Genomic DNA, 24480 nt, shown 5'->3' with positions numbered 1-24480 from the left:
CTAATTAGCTGATTTCAGTTCATTTGGCATTAAATAATTCCCAGAATTCCCATATATTTGTACATTGTGTTCATCAGGGGGAGGAGAAACTTCTCTGAAAGCAATTAAAAGAACTCCCTCCAGAAAAACCTGCCATTGGTCACAGAGCATGTACAGTTAATATCTAGCCAGAACAAGTGCAGGCAGCACACACTCCAAAGAGGATAGTGAACATTGAGATCTATTAGAAAGCATATGGAATTCAATTGGCCAATCAAGTCAACACAAAGCTGTTTGAGATGAGTATGTGGTTCAGCTGACATGGCATATATCCAGGGCTAGTGGTCCACCAGGGAGTCACAGTAGTCAGTGGAGGCTTGTTTATTAGGGCAAATGGGGCACTGACCAACCAACCTCAGTCTGCTCTCACCAGTCCTCATTCTCCTAATTTAGTACAGTAGGGCCCTGCTTTACAGCATTCCGCTGATGCGGCTGCTTTCAATTAGGGAAAATTCCCTGTTTTAAAGCCGATGTTGCCATTTTGCGATGTTTTGCGACACACGTCATTTTCGCATGATGCAGCCCATTATAGTCTATGGGGTTCCGCTTTATGGCAATTTCCGCTTTACGGCGGGGGCCTGGTCCCTAACCCGCCATATTAGCGGGGCCCTACTGTACTTAGAACCATTCCAGGCAACCACTCCAGGCAACCACTCCAGGAAGCCTGTTAGCTTCCTCCTCCTAAGTTTCAGTGCTGCACTTGTAGAACTCAGCAGGGATGGATGGTGGGGGGAAAATAGAATTAGTTGTCTTCACCTGTCATTGTTCTGGCTTCGCCTAATGTTGATTTCCCTGCCTTTCACCCTACCAGCCCCAATGGGCACCAAACACTGCTGGACATAGTACGGCTCCAATCATCCCTGAGTATCGACCACGCTCACCTGAGCTGATAGTCCAACAATATGTCGAAGCCCACTGTTTCCTCTTTGCTACTCTATAGAGACACAGTGCTTAATGGAGGCACGGCAGATAAGGGTTTGATGTGTTCCAAAGCTCATCAGGGTGCAGAGCTGGCATCTGTTTTCAGTGCCTGAACTCTAGTGCAAGAAGCCCTAGGAAATGTGGTTTCCAGAGAGTACCACAGAGTTGGGTATAGCTCCCTGCCTTTTAGATTGCTGCCGTGATGGTGCTCAGAGCACCAGAGAGGGAAGGAGAAGTGCAGGCCTTGCTGGGGGGCTCCAGTTAGGCCACCCAATCATACTGCTGCTATCAGTAGGCATGTGGAGAGGAAAGAAGCAATTGTGATGGCAGGGATCAACAATGGCACTGGGGAAGTGAATTTCACCAGGATAGGACTGAATTTCACTGGAGTTTGGGCCAAGTTCATTATCAGTTCAGGGGAGAAGCCAGAGACAATGACAAGCAGAGATAACTCAGTCTAGTGCTATATTATGCACCCCTTGCATCAAAATATCTGTGCCATTACAACCCATGAATGCCTATAGCTAGTCCCCACATGCCAGGGGCTAGAATGGGGATGGGGAACCATTTTCAGCTCATGGTCTACAGTCCCTTCTGGTCAACCATCTAGGGGCCACATGCCTGTGATGGGGTGAAGCTAGAGGCAAAAGTGGGCAGAACAATAAATGTGATTTTTTTTTTGCCTTTGTACAGTGGGCTAGTTTCTTCACACTCACACATCCTGCTCCATCTTCCATCCAGACAGCAAGAAGCATTATCAGACACATTGCAGCCTGGCAAAAACACCCAAGGAGGGTTTGAGGGGTGCAGCTTGGGTGAATGTGTGGTCTGGAGAAAGTCTCAATGGGCAGATGGGGAGGCCTGGATGGCCACAATTCATCCCACCCCAGACCTGAGGTTCCCCATCCCTGGATCAAAGGGACATGCTTCAGGAGTGGTGTTTACAGAATGGTCCCTGTATTCTTCTGACATTAAGTACTGTGGCAGATTATCTCTTACCATGTTTCATCATAATCTGTACAGATAGCTGAAGCTGTCACGTTGGAATGGAGACATCAAAAGGAGATTCTTGATGACCGCTGCTTGGCTCTGAAGCACCCTCTTCTAGCAGTCAAATTCCCAATCTCCAATAAGTTCTGAAAGTCACAGAGCCCTATTTGTTTATTCACATGCAATTCTGGAGCTGGCAATGAACAGGGCAATGTTTTATAACACATTTCATGGATGATTATTAGAATATATTTTATGTAATAGGCTAAAGCTGTTTCCCATCATCCATGAATACACACACACATCATTTGTTAAGCTGTTCTTTTGTGAGGGGAAATGAATGTGTGACATGGTGAGAGAGGAAAGAGACTTTCCCCCCCCCTCTCTTATAACATTAGAATCCTGGCTCATCCATTGAAGCTGAATGGACAGATATTCAGTGCAGTTGGATGGTGGGGCATTAATCACAGGAGAATCCAGGGTCATGCAATGAAGCTGACTGGTGGAGCCTTTGTAACAGTGGAATCCCAAGTCATCCAATTAAGCTGAATGGTGGAACATTCATAATAGTAGAATCTGGGGCCATCCAGTCTGGGATCATCCAATGAAGCTGACTGGTGCGATATTTAATGCAGTAGAAAGGTGGAAGATTCATAACAGTAGAATCCCATATCATTCAATGAGGATGAATGGTGGGACATTTGATGCAGACAAAAGGAAGTGCTTCTTCACATGGAGCACAGTTAAACAATGAAATTTGCTGCCATAATAGATGGGGTTACACTCCCCCTGAAGGAACAGGTTCGTAGCTTGGGGGTTGCGACCCAGGGGTGAAATTAGACGCAGACACAATATGATGGGTTAAACAATGGGCCACTTTATTAAACCAAATTCATATTATGATAATGAACCTGCAAAGGGGAACATAAGTGCGGGATTCAACTGGTGAGTCAGGCAAAGCCTGCTTGCAGCTATTTGGGCGACCCAAACCCCTGTCGGGCAAAGGGGTGCAATCTGTCAACCCCTTGCCCTGACCACACTCCAATTGTGTGTAGGGAGGCCAACCTGCGTCACCGCCCCCCGGTGCCCTGAAACTCCGGGTGGATGAGACCTGTTGGCCCCAAAGGCGACCCGTATCCTGCCCTCGGGCCGTAAAACCCGGAGCTGCAGGCCTCCGGGACCGCCTATCACCTCCAAAGGTGCCTAAAAGTGTCACCTAGCTGCCCTTCACCTTCAACCTTTCCCGCACTTCCTCAATAAAGCGACCTTTAAATTATTAAATTCAAACAGCCAAATCAACCTAATAACCACAAGAACACCCGGGCTAACCCTGAATGCCCCCCCCTACTGAACCACAGTATGGAGTAGGCAAAATAAACCCGCCAGCTAAAACACAGGCAGGCCAAAAATCCCTACTCGGCCCCAGAGGCGACCAAATGAATCACACTGCAGCAGAGGGAGGGTAGGGCGGGTGCCAAAATTAAGGAGAGGGAGAGGGGGCAGCCGGCATGAGCTTAAATGAGCTCGGTTGCCCCGCCCCCTCAAGTGGCGCGCCGCGATGACGTGTCAATCCAGCGCGCTTACCTCTCCTGGACAAAATGGAGGCTCGGATTCACTCCGGGCCGCAAACAACGCCCCGCAGAACCGGTAAGTCCCGGGTGCGGAGCGGGGTTGCGACCCAGGGGTGAAATAAGACGCAGACACAATATGATGGGTTAAACAATGGGCCACTTTATTAAACCAAATTCATATTATGATAATGAACCTGCAAAGGGGAACATAAGTGCGGGATTCAACTGGTGAGTCAGGCAAAGCCTGCTTGCAGCTATTTGGGCGACCCAAACCCCTGTCGGGCAAAGGGGTGCAATCTGTCAACCCCTTGCCCTGACCACACTCCAATTGTGTGTAGGGAGGCCAACCTGCGTCACCGCCCCCCGGTGCCCTGAAACTCTGGGTGGATGAGACCTGTTGGCCCCAAAGGCGACCCGTATCCTGCCCTCGGGCCGTAAAACCCGGAGCTGCAGGCCTCCGGGACCGCCTATCACCTCCAAAGGTGCCTAAAGGTGTCACCTAGCTGCCCTTCACCTTCAACCTTTCCCGCACTTCCTCGCCACAGAAAGGGGACAAACCTCTGTTTAGTCACCCTTTACCCCACTTGCAAACAAGATGTCTTTTAAGCCCCTTTGCAGGTCTTCTAACAGGATCTCATTACCTACATTGGTCATATGGACGCCATCTGACCGATATAGCTCAACCTTACTGCGCCTTATCTCTGGATGGTGAATGACAAAACCACCAGAGTCCAATAGAGCAAGACGGAGCTGCCTATTTACTTTCTTGCGGGTCCTATTTATCCCCCTAGGGTTACCCATACAGTTCCAGTGTCTACGGGGTAAAATATCGGACCAAATCAAGTGTACCCCTGGCCAACGCTGCATAATGGCCTGAAAGTCGGCGCACGCCTGCTCAATCAGGGCTCTGCCCTTCAACATACCAAGGTCATTCCCTCCCAGGTGAATGACCAAAAACTGTGGTGCATTCTGCACTATTGCCGTCTGGAAGAGCGCGGGAAGGAGCCCGTCCCAGCGCATACCTCGGTGGCCCAACCATTGCACAGTAGCCAACCGGCTCAGCCCAAGCTGCGTGCCAAAACGCGACTTCGCCGCCATGTGGCCTGCCCAAAAGACCATACTATGGCCGCAGAGGAGGATGTGCACTCTTTCGTCTCTCTTCCAGCGGCCTGTCAAAACAAACAATGGAAACTCATAACAGTGACAGAAACAAGTCACAAACTGGTTTTTGGAACCCCTCGAAAAGGCCGAATATAGGACCTATAGGCTGTGGAACGCCATCTGCCCAGGGACTGTAACTGGCCTTGGGAATAACCCAAGCAGGCAGCCGTAGAAGCTGCGCCAATACGGAAAGAATGTGTCCCAAACGTGTTGGGATCGAGTCCCATATGCCCAAGAGCTAACCACCCAAAACTGAAATCTAGAAAGGGGGAGGCCATCCTTATGAACAAATAAGTATCCTGGCTGTTGTCCACGGACTGTTAAGAACTTAGCCAATGCTGTTACAGGGCAAATTTCGTGCCTCTGCAAGGGGGAAAGAACCACCATACGTCCCCTCTTGCGCTGATCCGTCTTTGACCAGCGCAGCTGGAGGGTAGCCTGTCCCTCCCTCCAACTAAAGTCAGACAGCAAGAGGGCACGGGAGGATAGGTCAGTCCTGGACCCCGCCAGGACCTCACTGACCCGAAAAGCTCTGAAAAACAGTGTAAGTGCGGCCGCATGAAAAAGCCGGGCCTCAAAAGATGACGAACATAAACGTTCAAATTGGGCCAAGAGCCCTAGCAAAAGTTCTGGGTGAATAGGGGAGCGGGGATCAGAAGTGGTGGGGTGTTCCCTTGCCCAGCCTTCCAACATCTTACGAAGTCGGAAGTCATCGGAAAAATCCCGCAAACCTCGGGACTTGGCCAAAAAGGATAGGCCAGAGAGCTTACCTCGAATAGTCTTAACGGCAAGGCCCTTTCTCCTGCCTTCCACGCAAAACTCTATGAGGTGTTCCACTGGGATGGGCCACTGCTGCGCGTAACCCCTTTCTGCCCTGAAGGCTAATAGCTCCCTACCTGCTCTCTGGTAGCTGGCCATAGTACTGGGTGCAATGGACAGGCCTATCGCTCTCTCCGACTCAAGCTGCCAATCTCCCACAGATCTGGCGGGACCACGTCCGGCTGAGCCCTGGCCCACGGCGCCAGGTGGCAAAACTTCTCCATCTGGTTCCGTGACAGAGCATCAGCAATACTGTTATCAATACCCGGTACGTGGCGCGCCAGAAACAGAATGTTAAAGTGGAGACATTGTAGCACAAAAGCGTGCACTAGGTGCATAACTCTGGGGTTCTTTGATGACAAGGAGTTAATAACGTGCACCGTGGACAGGTTGTCACACCAGAAGTGGACTGTGGAATCACGTAGCCTGTCTGGCCAAAGATGCGCTGCCGCCACGATGGGAAAAAATTCTAGGAGAGTTAAGTCTCTAGTCCAGCCCTCTTGGACCCATGTCTGCGGCCAGCTGCCATGGCTCCAAGATTCATTAAGGATGACACCAAAACCAAATGCCCCCGAGGTGTCAGAGTGCACCTGGAGTTCAGCCTCAAGGAGGCGGTCCCGCCTCCAAAAAGAAATCCCATTGAAGTCCTGTAAGAACTTAGCCCAGACCGCCAGATCGTCTTTGAGCTCACCTGAGAGCCTAATGTGATGATGAGGACGGGACAAACCTGACATGGCGTCATATACTCGCCTAAGGAAAGCCCGTTCCGGCGCCACCACCCTGCAGGCAAAGTTCAGTGAACCCGCCAGCTCCTGAAGGGTGCGCAGAGTGACGCTCCTGGAAGACCGAACATGATCTAGCTTTTCACGTAGCAGTTGTAATTTAGCCAGTGGGAGCCTACATGTCTGGGCCAAGGTATCTATTTCAATCCCCAGGAATGTGATAATTGGTAACGGGCCTTCCGTTTTTTCTTCCGCCAATGGGACTTCCAGCTCCCTTGATAGGTCCATAAATTGTTCCATCAGGGCCTTGCATTCCCCCGTGTGTGCCCGCCCAGCAAATAAAAAATCATCCAAATAGTGGACAACAGAACATGATCCGGACCGCCTCCTAGCCGCCCACTCCAGGAAAGAGCTAAAAAGCTCGAATACTGCACATGAAATTGAGCAGCCCATGGGCAAAGCGTGATCCACATAATAGCTATCCGCGAAAGCGAACCCCAATAGATCAAAGTCTCCTGGATGAACAGGAAGGAGGCGGAATGCAGATTTTATGTCGCACTTCCCCATGAGAGCACCCGCACCACATCTCCTCACCATGCTCACTGCACAGTCAAAAGAGGTGTAGCGTACTGAACATAAGTGAGGTGGAATAAAATTGTTAACTGACTTCCCACTTGGATAGGATAGGTGATGAATGAGGCGGAACTCCCCAGGCGTCTTTTTAGGCACAATGCCCAATGGAGAAACTCTAAGAGATGGAAAAGGAGGGGAAGCGAAGGGGCCCAAAACTCGGCCCGCTTCCCTTTCTTTGTTAATCTTGTCCAGAACAACCTGTTCCATGCCCAGGACCGACCTCAGTTTCTTGGACCGGAAGGCAGTCCGGGGGCCTGAATAAGGAATCCTAAAACCGTTTGAAAAACCCTCTAAGAGGCAACGAGCTTCTTGAGCTAAAGGGTAAATATCCAATAAGTGTTGTAAAACTGGTAACTTAATTGGGCTGGGGCCCTTTTCCCGGAGGTGCGCCTGAGGGTCCTTGTTTACGTTGACCCTGGAAGTCCCTATTGACACCTCAATAGGGTCAGTTCTTAGGGCAGGCAGTGGGTGCTTGTTGACCACCGCAGAGTGTACACTCGTGCTTATACCGGCAAGAGTTCCTATTGCAGAAGCCACGGGAGCTAAACTCCCAGCAGAGCAGGCGTGGTTGAACCCCCTGCCCCGCTTGCCCGCGGGAAGAAACTTGTGTCAATTGCCTAGCCATGAGGTGGCCACTATCGGTCCTGTCCCCGGCCACCGACTTTGAATGGGACATGAACTGTAGCCACAGTTCTGCCTCCTTCTTATCCCATGGCAAGGAGGCATCGTATGCCGCTCTCATACGAAAAGCCTCGTCGTAAGAGAGCCACGCAAGCCCCATGAACTCTGTATATGCCCTATAGATAATGTCCAGATATTTAATCAGGACTAAACCCCGCTGTGGCTGTTTTTGTATGATCACCCCTATGTATGTAAGGTAGGCGGGGAGCCAATTAGCCCAAGTGCGCTCAATCCGGCGCCTCTTGGGCCGCTCTACTTCCCTCTCTTCACCTTTATCCCTGTCTCTCTTAATTGGCTCTCTGTATAACAGGGAAAACAAGTCAATGTAGTCCCCATTCCAGATTTTTTCTTTAGTTGCTGGAAGCAAATGGAAACCTAAGGGAGCAGAAGTCTCTCCAAACGGAAGGGCACCCTCTTTAATATGTCCCAGGGGGTCACTAACCTCCGGAGAAGCAGTGGGCTGGGCAGAAATGACTGCCTCAGCCCCAGTCCCTGTTCGGGAAGCCGCCCAAACTTGATCACAGGCCTCAAGTGATGAGGGTTGTAGTTGCTGTGTGTCACATGTCAGGGCAGCTGTGAGTGTTGCCTGATTGTCTGTCTCAGTGTTGTGTGGGGGAGAGAAAGGCCAAACCTGCCCCAGTCCCCAATATGGGTACCCCCATGGGGGCCAGCCCCACGCAGGGCCTGGCCCTTGTAAGCCAGTCACTGCGTACTCACCGGATTTCCCCTCTGACCCAGCTTCCATGGATGACCGTTCAGTAGTAGCACATAGGTTCTGGGTGGGAGTCTCTCCAATCGAGGTGCTGGGGCCAGCTTCGAGGGCATCCAGACGGGCTAAAATGGAATCCAACAGTGACTGATTAGCAACTGACCCTGACCGACCTGTAGCTGTGCTGGATTGGCTGCCACCAGGTGATGCTTGCATCACACTGGACGTTCCTCGCACTTGCCCTCTGGTGCGCTTCGCCGGGGAGGCGCATGCCACAGCAGTGTTTAACTGTGTCGGTGGGGATGGACGGGTTGAAGATCCATCAAGGGCCGCGAGATGTGCCAGGACAGCTGCCCATGGTGGTTCGTCATCCTTTGCCCCAGATACCCCAGGAGGGAAAGATCCCCGGCCTGGTCTTGGTGCCCTCCCTTTTCCTTTGGGCCCGCCCTGGCCCTTTTTTGGCACCATGAAAGTCTCTATAAAAACCCTCTCTTTTATTTATTTATTTTATTTGTATAATTATGGGCCGGCAACCCTTAGCGAGGCTTAGATGGGTTAAAGGGAAATTCTCTTGCCTCCTCCCTCCACAGGCCCTGGCCCGGCCTACCAGAGGGAAATACCCTAGAAAGTGTGTGAACTTAAGAAATCCCAGAAGCAGGCCTAACCACAGCCTTCTACCAGGCTGAGATGCCTATTGTAAATTTAGAAAAGAGAAGCCTTAAAGAGTGTGTGTGTGGAAATGAAATGCTTAAACTGGCGCAGCCGCGCCTGAGTCAGGGCGCCGCCGCACCACTGTCTCTCGCTGCCCTCTTTAGCCGCTACGGGGGCCCAATCCGTCGCGCCGCCGTTGCCGCCGCCGCCGCCGCTGAGCCCACGGCTGAACAAGGACCTCTAAGCTGAGGGGGTAAGGCCCGCCGAAAAGAAGGCCCTCCGCGCCATCACAGGTCGCCGCCGCCGCTACCGCAGCGCTGACAGAACCCTGTCGAGCTGCCGGGCAGAAGCTTCGAGGCTGACTAAAGGCCACGCCTGAGCCTAGTGCTCGCAAAATGGCGCCGCCGCCAAACTCGCACTCTCCAAAATGGCGCAGCGGGCAATGCCGAGAGCGCAGGAACGCTGTACAGCCTCTGCTGCCAAAATTAAGGAGAGGGAGAGGGGGCAGCCGGCATGAGCTTAAATGAGCTCAGTTGCCCCGCCCCCTCAAGTGGTGCACCACGATGACGTGTCAATCCGGCGCACTTACCTCTCCTGGACAAAATGGAGGCTCGGATTCACTCCGGGCCGCAAACAACGCCCCGCAGAACCGGTAAGTCCCGGGTGCGGAGCGGGGTTCTTTTCGATCCATTCCTTACTCTCGAGGTGCAGGTGGCCTCGGTGGCACGGAATGCGTTCTACCACCTTCGGTTGGTAGCCCAGCTACGTCCCTATCTGGAAAGCGACGACCTCGCTTCAGTTGTGCATGCTCTGGTAACCTCTAGATTGGATTACTGCAATGCGCTCTATGTGGGGCTGCCTTTGAAGACAGTTCGGAAACTACAGCTAGTGCAAAACGCAGCTGCTAGACTGCCGACGAGGACTAGGCGGTCTGCACATATAACACCTGTTCTGGCTCATTTGCACTGGCTACCTATTCGTTTCCGGGCCAAATTCAAAGTGCTAGTTTTGACTTATAAAGCCTTACACGGCGTGGGACCACAATACCTAGCGGAACGCCTCTCCCGATATGAACCTACCCGTTCACTACGTTCAACATCTAAGGCCCTCCTCCGAGCTCCGACTCACAGAGAAGCTCGGAGGGTAGTAACAAGATCTAGGGCCTTTTCAGTGGTTGCCCCCGATTTATGGAACAGTCTCCCTGATGAGGTGCGCCTGGCGCCTACACTTTTATCTTTTCAGCGCCAGGTTAAAACCTTTTTATTCTCCCAGGCATTTTAATTCATTTGTATTTTTAATCTATATCAGGTTGTTTACTTGTTTAATAATGTATACTTTGCTGTTTTTGTGATTTTATTGTATTTTATCCATGTTGTGCACCGCCCTGAGAGCCCTTGGGCTGTGGGCGGTATATAAATCGAATAAAATAAAATAAATAAAATAAGGAGATGGCCACCAACTTAGTGTCTGTGTGCATGTCACTCACATGCAGCACAATGACTTGTTTTAGCGCCTCCCCTGACATCACATCTACTTCCTCAACAATTGCCTTTGCCCAAAATGTGATTAACATATTCATAAGGTTTTGGATGTCTTTAAAAGGGGATTGTGAGAAGGATTCTAACCACATTTAACTGAACGTAGTTAGAATCTCTCTGCAGACCTTCATGCTCAACATGCAAAAGGTCAGAAGAGGAGAGGCAGGGTTGGCACACATTTCCACACCCCCACACAGTTTGAGTCTTCAGATAGTATTCTGCATTCCTGAACAGGATTGTAGTTGTTGTGGTTTGGGATTGTTTTGACATGCTGCTGCTAATAGTGTCCCAGGGTATGGTTTGAAGGCACATGAGGCCACTGTCTTCCTGAAGTTAAGCAGGTCTGTGTTTAGTCAGTGCGAGGATGTTTGACCACCTGGGAACCACATGTATGCCACCTTCGGTTCCATGAACAAAAAAAGATGGGATATAAATGGAAATAACTCAATATTATTCATTTATTTATTGGAGTGCTATACAGTGCTGAGAGCACCAGAAGACCATACCTGTCTTGATATAAACAAAGAGAAGTGTCTGAGAGACTGGATCTCAGAAAGGAAAGAGATTTGTTTGAATGGTTCACACAAGGCCAAACATCCAATGGGTGGAATGCATTTGACATATCCTTCTTATATTAACCCAGCGGCAATGATGGCAGCTTCACTCCTGGGATGAATAACATCCAGTTTCCACAGCACAAGGGGAAATGTTTAACCCCTCTGTTCCTGTTTACCCCATCTCCTGTTGCTGTCGAATAATATTGTTTTAAAATCAGAAATGTGAAGTACATTCATGCATTTCTCTTATTGCTTAGTTTCAACCATAGTTGTCTGTAGTGGCTTGAACTTAAGTGGAGGAAAGACATTTGCTCTGTAATTAGCTAGCCATGCATCATTCTGTATGGCCTTCATCCTTGTAGCCCAGAATTGACTAACCCGTGGCCCACAGGCCACATCTGATCTATACCAGATGTGGGAACCTTTAGTTCTCCAGATGTTACTGAACTACAACTCCCTCAGACCCAGCAAGCATGACCAATGGCCAGAGATGATGGCAGTTGTACTTTGGCAACATCTGGATGGTCAAAGTTTCCCCACACCTGACCTGTGCAAAATAAAAGGCAACATTTTCAGTGACCCCCATCTAATCACTGGAGCTGGGAGGGCTGGAACTGCTGATTCTGTGTCTGTGTCTGGATGTATAGTTTGTGTATGTATGCTGTATGTGTGTGTTCCTGCATTTGTAGATATGCATTGGCTATGCCCCCCAACTGGCATGTGGTCCTCAAAGGGACCATCGATATGGCCCATAGGCCAAAAAAGGTTAGTTGGCCCTGTCGTAACTGATTCAACTATCTCTTTTCAGAAGTAAGGCACAGCTCCGGGTTACCTAACTAACTTGCCACAAAGCACAAGCCCTTTCCCCGAGAGCAATATTGTGTTCTCTGGCAATCAAGTATAATTATGGGGAAGGGCCATAGTTCAGTGAGCAGGTGCTTTGCATGCAGAAGCTCACTCTTTCAATCACCTGCATCTCTTGGCAGGACTGGGAGTAGGACAGGACCCTGGCTGAACTCCTGGAGAGCTGCTACCAGCCAGTCTAGACTAAGCTAGAACGCCAGCAGTCTGATTCAGTCCAAGACAACTTCTTAAGTTTGCTCTGGGCTTTTGCCCAGCTAGTAGCTAAATACGTTTCCTCAATGGCTACTGATTAGAAGATGTTTTCTTTCAAATGAGCATTGACCAGTGATATTTACTAGGTCCTGGGCACACTTCACCTGCTTGAGTGGTGTATGGAACGGAACGATTTGGTGGCTGGAAGACTGCCAAAAGGAGAGAGAATTGCAGCTGGCTTGCAAGAAGGAGTCGCATGGGACCCCAACAGCATGCACTGTGTGTGTGTGTGGGTGCGCGCGTGCATGCTCATGGATGCTGTTGCTTTACAGTGGAGTACTGGTGTCTGGTTTTTTTTCCTCCTCCCCCGTATTCAGTATATGCATTTGTGAATAACTAGGTACTACAAAAACAACTCTCTGGTCCTGTCGCCGCATGAGGAAACTGACCCCTCTGTAAAAGGCTGCCTTGGCATGTTATTGCTTGAGGAAGAGGAGAGCACAAAGGAAGCATATTATATTGTTTCTACACTGCTGTGTTGTTTTCATCTTTTTTACATCTCAATGCATGAAAAGCCTGATTATTTTCTGTTGGGAATCATCACTACAAGTGCATGACTAAAACTCTGGAATCACAGTCCCTGGAGGGACTAAGGCAGCGGCTTTTAAAGCTTAACCTGTATTTTGCTGTCACAGTGGGATGTGAATTGTCTTAACTTTTCCACTGCGCATACATGCAGTAAACTTTTCCATTTGTTTGTCAGCATTATGTTTTTGATGCAGGAGGCCAGCTTTGCATTTCACATGCCGGATGTGAATAAGATAGGAAGGATAGGGAAGAACCTACCCAGTTAAATAACAAAGGGCACATTTTCTGGAAATATGCAGTTGCTAGAGTAGAAAAGACTGGACTAGATGGATAATCTAAACTGACAGAAGGCAGTTTCCTATGTTTCCTACCTCCCATGCCTTCCTGCATCTAAATTAGGGTTAGGGGACCTGTGGACCACAGCTGCCATCATCCCTGACCATTGGCCATGTTGGCTAGGACTGACAGGAGTCCAACAACATCTGGAGGGCCACAAGTTCCCCCTGACTTAGACACCCAGTGTATAGCCAATGCATAGGAGTGAGGGAAGTTGAATTCCAACAGCATCTGGAAGTCACCATGTTGGCTACTCCTGTCGATGATAGTCACATTCCTAGCATCAGCTGCTTCTCTACATGTTGCTTAATTCCAGGTCTCACCACCACATCCTTTGACCTTTGGGTCTAGACCTGGAATTAAGCAACATGTAAAGAAGCAAAGCATAGTCTAAAACAGATGTTGTCGGACTTTCAAGTCCCAACCACCCATCCAAGTCCATGCTGTTTGGGGCTAATGGGATTTGGAATCTGACAACATCTGGGGCACCACAGTGCTACTCCATCTGCCACTTCTCCTCTAGATGGGCAGGAACAGCCACCTTGATCAATGCTTGCCTCCCCTACCAAGAAAAACCCTATGGCTGCCGCCGCCTCCTCCTCCTCCTCTCCTCCCCTCTTCTCTGCCCTCTCCATGCAGGGCTTGCATTTTTCAGCTTGTGTGCTCCTGCTCTTCCTGCCATGTGGTCTGCTGTCAGGGAAATCCGGTGACTGGGAACATCCACTGAGATTTTAACAAGCTCTGCACACAGGGTGAGCATGAGGATGCAAATTTTTTGAATAATCTGGTAGCAAACCCGAAAGAAGCTGAATGATCACCCCTCCCTACTCCAGATAGAGTCTGAAGCTATCTGAGTTCATACACCTTTTGGATGGTTTGACCCTGCCAAAATATTCCTAAAAGCCTCCTCCATCACTGCCACCACCCTTAGGCCTGATGTAAACAGATCACAAACACATGCATTCAGCATATATAGGTATCGAAGGACTGTGGGCCCCACCCACCTGTCAAATTTGGCCTTCAGGGGCGGGGACATAACAGTCTGGCCTGCCAACCAAGAAAGGTTCCCCACCCCTGTTTTTAGAATGAAAGTGGGTCATTAAGAGCAGGTCATCAGCTTCTGCTCGTTCAGTCCTTGTGATCCTGATTGTATCCCTTCACCTTAGCTTCACATGGGCCGTGGCACACAGAAAGCCAGTGCGGTGTAGTGGTTAGAGTGCTGGACTGGAACCTGTGAGATCTGTCGGTGTGTGCGTATAGAGATCATACAAAGAAGAAATTCTTGGGACGCATAGATCAGTAAATAAGCCAGGCCAGGCAAGTTTCTTGTAAGAGTCTTTACTGACAAAATACTAAAGAACAGTTCTCTCTCTCCAAACTACTTTCCCCCACACCAGAGCTTCTGCAAGTTCCTCCTTATCTACTTGCCCGCCAGCTGCTGACCTTGGCAAACCTGGCGCTCTGTTCTGCTCTGCTTAACCCGTTTATTGCAGGTTTCCTTCTCTCTCTAAAAATCCCTGTCTGTGAGTCTCATAGCTTGCTTTACTGAAGAACAAGATCAGGGTTCAAATCTCCACTCAGCTTACTGGGTGACCTTGGGCCAGTCAAGGTCTCTCAGCCTAACCTACCTCACAGGGTTGTTGTGAGGTTAAAATTGGGAGAGGGAGTACCACGTTTGTATGCCACCTTCAGTTCCTTGGAGGAACGGTGGGATATAAATGGAATAATAAATAAAGTGGATCCCCCTCATACCCTTGTATAGGCCATTATTGGTATGATTTGGTGCAGAGCAAGCAAATCAGACATCTGAATTTCCCTTGGGTCACCATGCCTCCCCTGCACCCCAAAATAAACCAATGCTCATTTTGAGTAAGAGCTTGCTGACAATAATCTTTAGCTTCTTTTAAAGGCTTCATCTCTGATATCAGTATCAGAGACTGGCGTTGTTTATGTGTTTGTTTTCATCCAGCAACTGCTGGGCTGGAGTTGAGAACAGATGCAAGTTCCTCTCAGCATTCATAGGGAACTTACCTCAAAGCAGCCTAATCAGCCCTCACACTTCCAGGTCTGCAGAATGGCTTACCCACAGCCTTAAACCAAATCAAAGCAAGTCTGTGATATATGAGTCAGGAAACAGAGGGATGTTATTGATATAATAGAGGCAAACTATGTATTTTCTGCAATTTTGAGGGCAACTTTTTTATTCATGTGTAACAGCATGCAAGGGGAAATGAGTTTGTGTGGGATGGCGCTAAATGTAGGCCTGAAAGGTAGAGTGGGTGTTTGTATTGAACATTTCATAATTTAATATTCGCTTTCTCTCAGTTACCCATTACGCTTGTTTAGGGGCAGATCAGAAATGTTTTTAAAAATAAAAGCACAATTGGCTGGTAATGTTCATGTTAGGATGCATCAGAGAACCATAATTAGGCTTTTTATAAAACAACTATAAGATATTGTATTGTTTGTAGTATTCTCTGAACTGAAGAGAAGGGGGGGGATAGCATTGCTTCTTTACTTCTATTGATATCAAGGGAAACATTTGCAGGGTGAGATAGAGAAACGATCCAGAGCTGACAAGTAAAAGCTGTGGTGTCGTCAGAGCAGAACTTTAGGGCAGGAGTCTGGAGTCCCATTCAGAAAATGAACAGGTGGACTCCCAAATGCAGCTGGGTTGTCTTACCAGATTGTGAAGGAAATGAAGTGAAATACTGTAGCATCTAAGGCAGCAATCCCAACGATGGGAAGCCAGCATAATGTATGCCAGATCCAAGCCCTGTTCAGAAGTGAAGCTACTGCCACCTAAGCTGGCCCAAGCCTGGAAGAGGGAAAACAAGCCTTTCAAACAGAGTTTGGCTTACACTACCCTTTTTGCTGGCGAACATTCTGCTTGGTAGCCAGATCACATGACTGAGCTGATCAGAATTAGGATCCTTCCCCCGTCCTGCTCTTGGAATGCCCCTTTTGGGGGACTTACAATGGCCTCGGCTGAGCCGGTTTCGGCTAAGGCAGCTGAGCCCTGGCTAAGCTTGAATGAGGGATTGACTGTATGTTGGCCTATATCCAGAGAAGCCAAGGTGGGGGACTTTCACCAGCATAGCCCTGGCTAAGCCAGAGATCTGCCAGATCCTAACTCATTCATATGGTAGATCTTGGATTGCTCCCTAAACAAGGGACTCATTTAACCATTATGTCCAGAGTCTAAAATTACCTAAAGATACCATGCAGTAAAATAGCAGGCCCTGATGGATCTCTGTCTTGCATTTCCTTTACAAATGAATAAGCAGTTCATTTTTCTCTCCCCCTGCCCTCTCCTATTTTCTTCCCTGTGTGTGTATGTATGAGTGCAGCCCTGAGATTTTGGCAGGAGGTATTTGAAATATTTAGCTGTTAACATTAAACAAGCATAAATGCTACCATAGCAATAGAGGAGATGAACAAATGTTCCACGTTTTGCTCCTGGAAGAAAGTTTTATTTTGGGGGCTTTTCCTTTGTAACTTTTTTCCTCTCGCTGTCTCCATGCAAAGCCTGCAGCCAGAAGGCAGTGAAGTCCTCCTTGGTCCGGAAGTCACTTGCGGTCCTGCAGAAGTGACAGTCTCCACCCCATTTGCCTTGACGATACCACACTGTGCAGAAGTGAACTCTGAGCACTGGAACATTCACCTGAAAAAGAAAAGGCTTCAGGGCAAATGGGAGGTAAGTGAAGTTCCCTCCCTAGACGAAAAAAGGTTAAGGAAGGATCTAACAAAGTGAAATATTTGTTAGTACTAATTGTTAGTACCAGTTGACACACAAATTCCCCAGCTGGTTTAACAATCAATTCTTCTTCTTAGGGAATTCTGAGAATAGGGAATAGGGGTCTCCTAACAACCTCCTCCGTGGTGCAGAGTGGTAAGCAGTGGTAATGCAGCCGAAAGCTCTGCTCAGTGCTGGAGTTCAATTCCAACGGAAGGAGGAAGTCGAATCTCCAGTAAAAGGGGTCGAGGTCCACTCAGCCTTCCATCCATCCGTGGTCGGTAAAATGAGTACCCGGCATACGCTGGGGGGTAAAGAAAGGCCGGGGAAGGAACTGGCAAACCCACCCCATATATATGGTCTGCCTTGTAAACATTGCAAGATGTCACCCTAAGAGTCGGAAACGACTCGCAATATAAGTGCAGGGACACCTTTACCTTTAACAGCTCTGAGCACCACAAACAAGCTACAGTTGGGAAGAAGGGTTTGGTTGCTAAACCACTCTGGGAATTGTAACTCTCTGAAGGGGAATAAGAGTCTCCGAGTAATTCTCAGCATCTTTAACAAACTTACAGTTCCTAGAGGGGATGCCATGACTGTTACAGTGGTATCATATGGCTTTACATTTATTTATTTCCATCCCACCCTTCCTCATGAAGGAGTCCAGGATGGCAGACGTATCAGCAAATACAACTGAACAACAAGAAAAATAAAAGCATTCTAAAAACCGTTAAAAATTATAAAACACAGTCACAATTTAAAACATTCTTTCATCAGTGTAAGATGCAGATGTGGCCCGATTTTGGGGAATTGTTGGGGGGGGAGTGCAAACCTGTTGGTTTTCCTGCATCTCTTATTGGCTTGATTGCTTTGCCAGGTTGAGCTCTGGAGACACAGTGTAACAGCGACTATGGTCCTTCCTGGAGGATCAATTCTAGAAGGAGGTGCTGTAAGCCTTTTATTCTAGTCCATGGCCTCTGGCTTATGGGGTGGTTTGGGGCTCTACTTTGTCCCCCATGCTGTTTAACATCTACATGAAATAGGGTTCCCAGGTTCATGGCCTGAGACTGATCCTGTATCTTTAGGAGAAGAGAAAGTCAGCCAAGTGCAGGTGTTCTTGCCACCCTGTAATAGGAAAAAACCACAAGGTGGAATTCTCCCTCCTCCCTGCACAACTTGTAAAGATACAGAAGACCTCTAGGCCTCAAAACCTAAAGAAATAGAGAATAAAAAAGCAAAAACAACAAATATGTGCAAATGGATCAATGTGATTTTGTTGTTGTTATGTGCCTTCAAGTAGATTACGATTTAGGTGACCCTATAGTTCAGCAACCTGCAATAGCATCTGTCATGAATCACCCTGTTCAGATCTTGTAAGTTCAGGTCTGTGGCTTCCTTTATGGAATCAATCCATCTCTTATTTGGTCTTTCTCTTTTTCTACTCCCTTCTGTTTTTTCCAGCATTATTGTCTTTTCTAGTGAATCATGTCTTCCCATTATGTGTCCAAAGTATGATAACCTCAGTTTCATCATTTTAGCTTCTAGTGATAGTTCTGGTTTAATTTGTTCTAACACCCAATTATCTGTCTTTTTCACAGTCCATGGTATCCGCAAAGCTCTCCTCCAACACCACATTTCAAATGAGTTGATTTTTCTCTTATCCCCCTTTTTCACTGTCCAACTTTCACATCCATACATAGAGATCGGGAATACCATGGTCTGAATGATCCTTATCAAACAAATTATGGAATAAATTTTGTTTTCATGAGTGAATAACAAAATTAAGCTAGTGAAATTTAATGGCATTATGAAACAATTTAAAATTTCTAAATAGAGCTGCCAGCTAAATTCAGATTAGGGCTGGGTTAAACTCATTCAGTTTGAGGGGGCACAGTTTCAGGGGATGGGAGCCTGAACTGATCCTTCTGGTTTCAGGAGGACACTTGCCATAGTGGTGATCACTTTTTTTTTTTTTTGCTACTCCCAGGTTGCATCTGGAATTATTCATGAAGGATATATATGGGGGTAGCTAATGTGATATTCTCCCGATTTTGCAGACTACAGCTCCCTATCATCCCTGAACCATCAAGCATGTTGGCTGGGGCTGATAACAGTTTGAGCCGCAAACAGCGGAGGATACCATATTGTCAACCTATGATCTTCACCATCTCTGTGCTGTATTCTTTTACACTACCATTGCCTGACTTCCACCAGTTTGAAAGCCAGAATGGTGCTTGTTCTTTTAGGTTAAACATATACTAGAAAGGCAATAATTATCCTTTCTAGGATATTGAGGAGATTATCAACAGTTTGAAACATATCCCAGCAGGCTTCCCTGTGTGCGAGATGTCAGGCTACAGGATGTCTTTGTGTTCATATGCCCATGCATTGACATTAGAGAGGATTCAATCAGCTTCCCGTGCCAATATTTTGTTTATTTATTTGGGAGGAAGAAACCCCGCATTACAATTGGAACAGTTTTCAAGGGAGCATTTGGAGACACTGGGAAGGGAATCCTGATGAGTGACAATTATAGCAAAACACACTATCATTTTGCCTGTTTGAAAACATGGATGAGAGGGTGTGCAGACTAGCTCTGGCCTCCATTGCAGACACACCCCACTGGCAACAGACACTGGGCAAGGGTGTGAAATGGCCCTATGCATATAATGCACCTCCATGCACTTGACTGCCCCTTTTGCATTGAGGTGTTCTACATACATTGTATGCAAATTGGGCCCCATCTCACATGCTTGCCAAACTTTTGGCCAGCAGGAATAGTGGCTGGCAGGGACATTGGTAGCTTGTTTGTCTCGGCAACCCACTCACATGTGCTTTTAATGTGTCTGTACCCCCTACTGACACTCTGACATGCTCTGCTTTGAGACACCATGTAACCCTGCCATTATATGCTTTCCAGAGACTACTGAAGCTCTGGCTCTTTCAACAGGACTTTGGAGCAAAACATCTTCTGTTTCCTGATTCTGTTGTTACAGTTTTGTTGATATTGTTCTATATATTTGAATCACTCTTGGGGATGGGCAAGAAATTTGATTTAGTTCACATTTCAGCCCAAATCTATACAATTAGCACTTTTAAGAACAATATGACAACCGAAACACAGCTATCCTTCAAAATATATTTGAATTTTGCAATGCAATTCACCAACCAATGTTTACAAAAATGCATATGTTAGGGGAAAGTGTGCATGAAATTGAATATAAGTGAAAATAACATACCAAAATACATTATCTTAGGAGAAATTGCTTGCAAAAATGTGTACATTTTAACATAAAAGTGTGTTTATTAGAAGAAATTTGCACTAAAATGCTGGAGAATTTTCATAAGGATTTATTTTTTAAAAATCGCAAATCGTTGCAGAAATTGACAGATCTTTCTTTCCCTACTCACTCTGCTATTACTAACATAATTTGCAAGGATTCAGTAAAAAGGGAGTATTCCTGGTGCAGCTGGGGTGCTTCAATCTATGGTACTATGTCAGGAGGCCAACATAGATCTGTGGGCTTATTGGAAACACAGTAAATTAGAGGTGAACCTTCACATTGTTTTATATCAAGGATATGAAACTTTTGGCTCTCTAGATGTTGTAGGATTTCAACTCCCATCAGCCCCAGCCAGCATGGCTAATATTTATGGATGATGGGAGTTGCAGTCCAACAACAGTGGGAGGGTCACCGGTTCCCCATCTCTGTTTTAAATCGATTCAGTAGCAATCCTACACACATTTATTTGGGGGTAGCCCCATTAGAATTCAACCTATTTCTGAACAAGCATGTGTAGGATCGGGCATCTTTCTAAATCTGGAGGTGAGAAACAGACCCGTTGCTCATTATAGCTCTCTATTATCCTACTCAGCATTTTCCATTTTCAGAGCAGACATGACACACAAAATAAACTTCCCTCTGCATTATTTTTCTATAAACCAGTTAGCCTTCTCGTTTTGTGTTGCTTTGCCGGTTTCCTTTTCTTTTCTTTTTAAAGCATACCTGCTGTTGCTTTTTGGAACCCCCCCCCCCAAAAAAAAGCATATATGTTGGAAATTTCCAACAGATGGTGAAAATTATGGCCAAGAAACCAATTAACTTTTAAAAGCTATTTCCCACATGGCACAATGAGATCTTGTTTGAGAAACCCCAAGTCTGAATCTCTCTTGTACTTATGCAACTAGGATTCACAGTTTGTTTCTCACTTTTCTTCACAAAAGTGAACCCAAAGTGACTTACAATCAGTAAACTATTTTCTTTCTTTCTTTCTTTCTTTCTTTCTTTCTTTCTTTCTTTCTTTCTTTCTTTCTTTCTTTCTTTCTTTCTTTCTTTCTTTCTTTCTTTCTTTCTTAAATTGATATATCGCCCTTCCATTTAGCAACAATGCTAAAACACTCTAAAACATCATAAAACAGACATTAAAATTTATTAAAACAAAACATCTTTAAAAACATATTAAAATAAAATATCTTTAAAAAATCTTTTTTTAAAAAAAAGATTTCAAAACATCTTAAAAAGCAATTCCAACTTAAAAGGGTTGTCGAAAGAGGAAACTAGCTGAATAAATTCCTATAAGACTTAATTTCTGCTTGGAAGGAGGTGGAAAAGCTACCTCAGCTGGAAGTTCAGGACAATATTATTTTTTTAAGCCAGTGCTAGTCAGACACAAAACAATGAGAAATGTGTGTTGATAGTTTTGGTGTTGCAGAAATTCTCTGGCAAGGCAAAGAACACAGAACATGAATATGTGTCTGGTACGATTACAAAGCTTACGTGATGCCAAACAAATGCACTGCCTCTTTTTTTTTTAATATGGATTTATATAAACTTCTTTTATAAAGCACACTTTGTTTACAATCTTTCTTTATAACGGTTATATTTTTTAACAACCCAAAAAGCATTCCATATAAAAAAATGGCAAGTTATGTAGCTATCAAGATTTTAAATGTAGTTTTCTTTTATATTAATATATATATATATATATGTGAACGTAATTGTGATTAACCAAACAGATGTTTTTATTGTATTAACAAAACATTTCAGCTTCCATCTCGTTTTGAAAGCAACAAACAGAACTTCACTCAAGCTTGCTGTGGGTCCCTATAAGGATTCCGTTAATTACCTAAAAATATATATGAATGTAATTGTGATTAACCAAACAGAGGTTTTTATTGTATTAACAAAACGTTTCAGCCTCCGCCTAAAACAAAGTTCTGTTTGTTGCTTTCAAAACTGTCTTATATATATATATATATATATATATATATATATATACACACACACACACAATTGCATAGACCTGTAAAACCTGCTATTGTTAACAAAACAATAACAGACTTAAAAAACTGAAATCTACAGTATAGTACCACTACCCTTCACAAAGATTTGTTTTCATGTAAACTTTTACAGTCTAATCCTTTTGTCATATGAATATTATAAAAACCATGAGAGTGGATCCCAGCCTGAGTTAAGTTTGCTTGGGTAGCTTTGGGCAAGCTTCATCTATAATCATATTTACTGTTTTGGTTATATTAAAATATGTAGAGTCCATTAAATAAACTATAAACAAGTGGCAACTGTAGCCAGGAAAAGATTAGTGTCTCTGTGTCAGGCTGCTCTTGAAGGCAGGAATAGGGAACCTGTGGCCCTCTAGATGTTGTTGGATTCCATCATAAGAACACAAGAAGAGCTTGCTGGATCAAATCAAAAGCCCATCTAGTCCAGCACTCGGGAAGCCCACAAGTACAACCTAAGTGCAACAGCACTCTCCCCACTTGCTATTCCCAACAACATCCCTGACCATTGGCTATACTGGTTGGTGCTGATGAAGTCCAGCAACACTTGGAGGTTCACACATTCCCCATCCCTTGCTAAAAACCTCAGTTGAATCAAAAGATTCCCTCCACCAGTGGAAGGTGTATTCCTCAATTGAAGGAAGCTCCTTCCTTTAGAAGAAGGGAATCTTTGGATCTATCAAATTGGTTCCTCCCACCAATTTTTGAGTCTTGAACTTCTAGCTCTAACTGCCATCCCGTGTCTATTGGATCACAGTTCCTGTGGGTGGTATTCAGTGCTTGTCCTACTCTGAGTAGAACCATTAAAGGTAACAGACATGACTAACATAAGTTTCTTACTCTGAATGGGTCTGCTCTGACTAGGACTTAGTTGAATACAACCCTATGAAAACTATACCATATACTAATACTAATATTTTTAATATATGTTCTAAGTTATTTAAGAAATATCACTGAAATGCTAGGATACCTATTCTAAAAACTAAGCCAGTTTTGGGATATAATGTGTGTATGTTTAATATGCTTTTCATTAAATGCAGGAAGTGATGTCTGTGGAAGAGGAAACCACTTCCTGTTACTGCCTCCTGGACCCATATGCCTGTCACATTCTCTTGGACTCTTTTGGAACTTATGCTCTTATTGGGGAGCCCCTCTCTGATTGTTCCATTAAAGAACTGAAAGTAGCAGTCTTTGGCTGTATGTCTTGCAACTCACTGGATTACAGTCTGAGAGTGTACTGCATAGATAATACTCCCTGTGCATTTCAGGTAAGGCTCCAAAACCTTTTCATTTTTTTTTGTTAACACTTCTCTGTTCAAACATTTTAGTTTTAAATAGTTGATACATCTGTGTATATGCATGTCTGCAAAACCTGACCATGATGTGGAACAAGGACTGGATATGTGTTGACCTAAAGCAGGCATGGGAAACCTGTTGGACTCCAGGCGTTGTCAGACTCCAATTTGCATGAGTACAAACTGGCATGGCTAGTGGTCAAGGATGATGGAAGCCAAAGTCCAACAACACTGGGAGCTCCACAAAGTTTCCATCCTGATCTAAAAGATCTTGTTCTGATCACACTTTGACACAGTTCTACAGTTTTCTTCTTTTTCATTCTACCCTATTTGGGGCAGGGACTCTAACCCCAAAGATCTGATGTAGTGTAGTGGCTAAGGCTTGCAATCCTGTGCACACTTACCTAGGAGCAAGCCCCACTGAATGCAGTGGGATTTACTTGAATTGAGCATGGGGTTGGACTCAATGGCCTTATAAGCCACTTCCAACTCTACTATTCTGTGATTCTACTTCTGAATAATCATGCACAGGAACACTTTGCAAGCTTCAGTCCTGTTCTTTTATTATGATTGTTGTAGTTATTTGAATAAATCACCACCCAGCTTATGTGGAATCCCATCTTTCTTGGAATTAACACAAGTGTCAGAAGTCTAAGGATCATTACAGATGCCCCTACATAAGGGGTAGCCATTGTGGTGCCCTCCAGACATTGTTGGACTACACCTTTCATCAGCCTCAGCCAACATGGCCAATGATCAGGGATGATAGGGATTGTAGTCCAGCAATACCTGGAGGGCACCGTGTTGCTACATCTTCCCTACATTGTCACCGTCTTTGGGGCAACTTTTAAAATACTGCAGTAAGACATGCCACATGCTATGGGGCAAACTGCAGGTGATACAAAGTTATGTGTAATATTGTACCTATGGTTGTGGGTTTTTTTGTAATGAAAAGCAGACATGGGCGGCCATATTCTTGAATAGAAAACAAAGAAGGAGGCAGAGAGAATAAGGCTGCTTATCCTTTCTTTCCTGCTATCTTTCTGCCCCAAATCACCTTCTCCAGAACTGTTTTTTCCCCTTTACCTGGGGTGAACTTGTCCTGAACAGAAAAACTGTCTGAAGTGAAAAGGTTAGGCACCACTTCCATGCCTAGCAGTCTGCCAGTCCCACAGCTA

At 46.0% G+C, this 24480-nt stretch overlaps 1 protein-coding gene across 4 annotated transcripts in view; it reads left to right on the top strand.

The window, feature by feature from the left end:
* UNC5D (unc-5 netrin receptor D) overlaps positions 1-24480 on the top strand; it is a 550803-nt gene that overhangs the window by 490812 nt on the left and 35511 nt on the right. For all 4 annotated transcript variants that reach the window (XM_061592401.1, XM_061592399.1, XM_061592400.1 and 1 more), the window contains 2 exons: positions 16501-16669; positions 23048-23275. In XM_061592401.1, the coding sequence (XP_061448385.1) occupies positions 16501-16669; positions 23048-23275 (397 nt within the window). The remainder of the gene's footprint in view (positions 1-16500; positions 16670-23047; positions 23276-24480) is intronic.

This window comes from Rhineura floridana, chromosome 12, assembly GCF_030035675.1.
Source record: "Rhineura floridana isolate rRhiFlo1 chromosome 12, rRhiFlo1.hap2, whole genome shotgun sequence".
In the NCBI taxonomy this organism is placed as follows: Eukaryota; Metazoa; Chordata; class Lepidosauria; order Squamata; family Rhineuridae; genus Rhineura; species Rhineura floridana.
The sequence above is the reverse complement of the archived record's forward strand: the minus strand, read 5'-3'. Positions and strand labels throughout refer to the sequence as shown.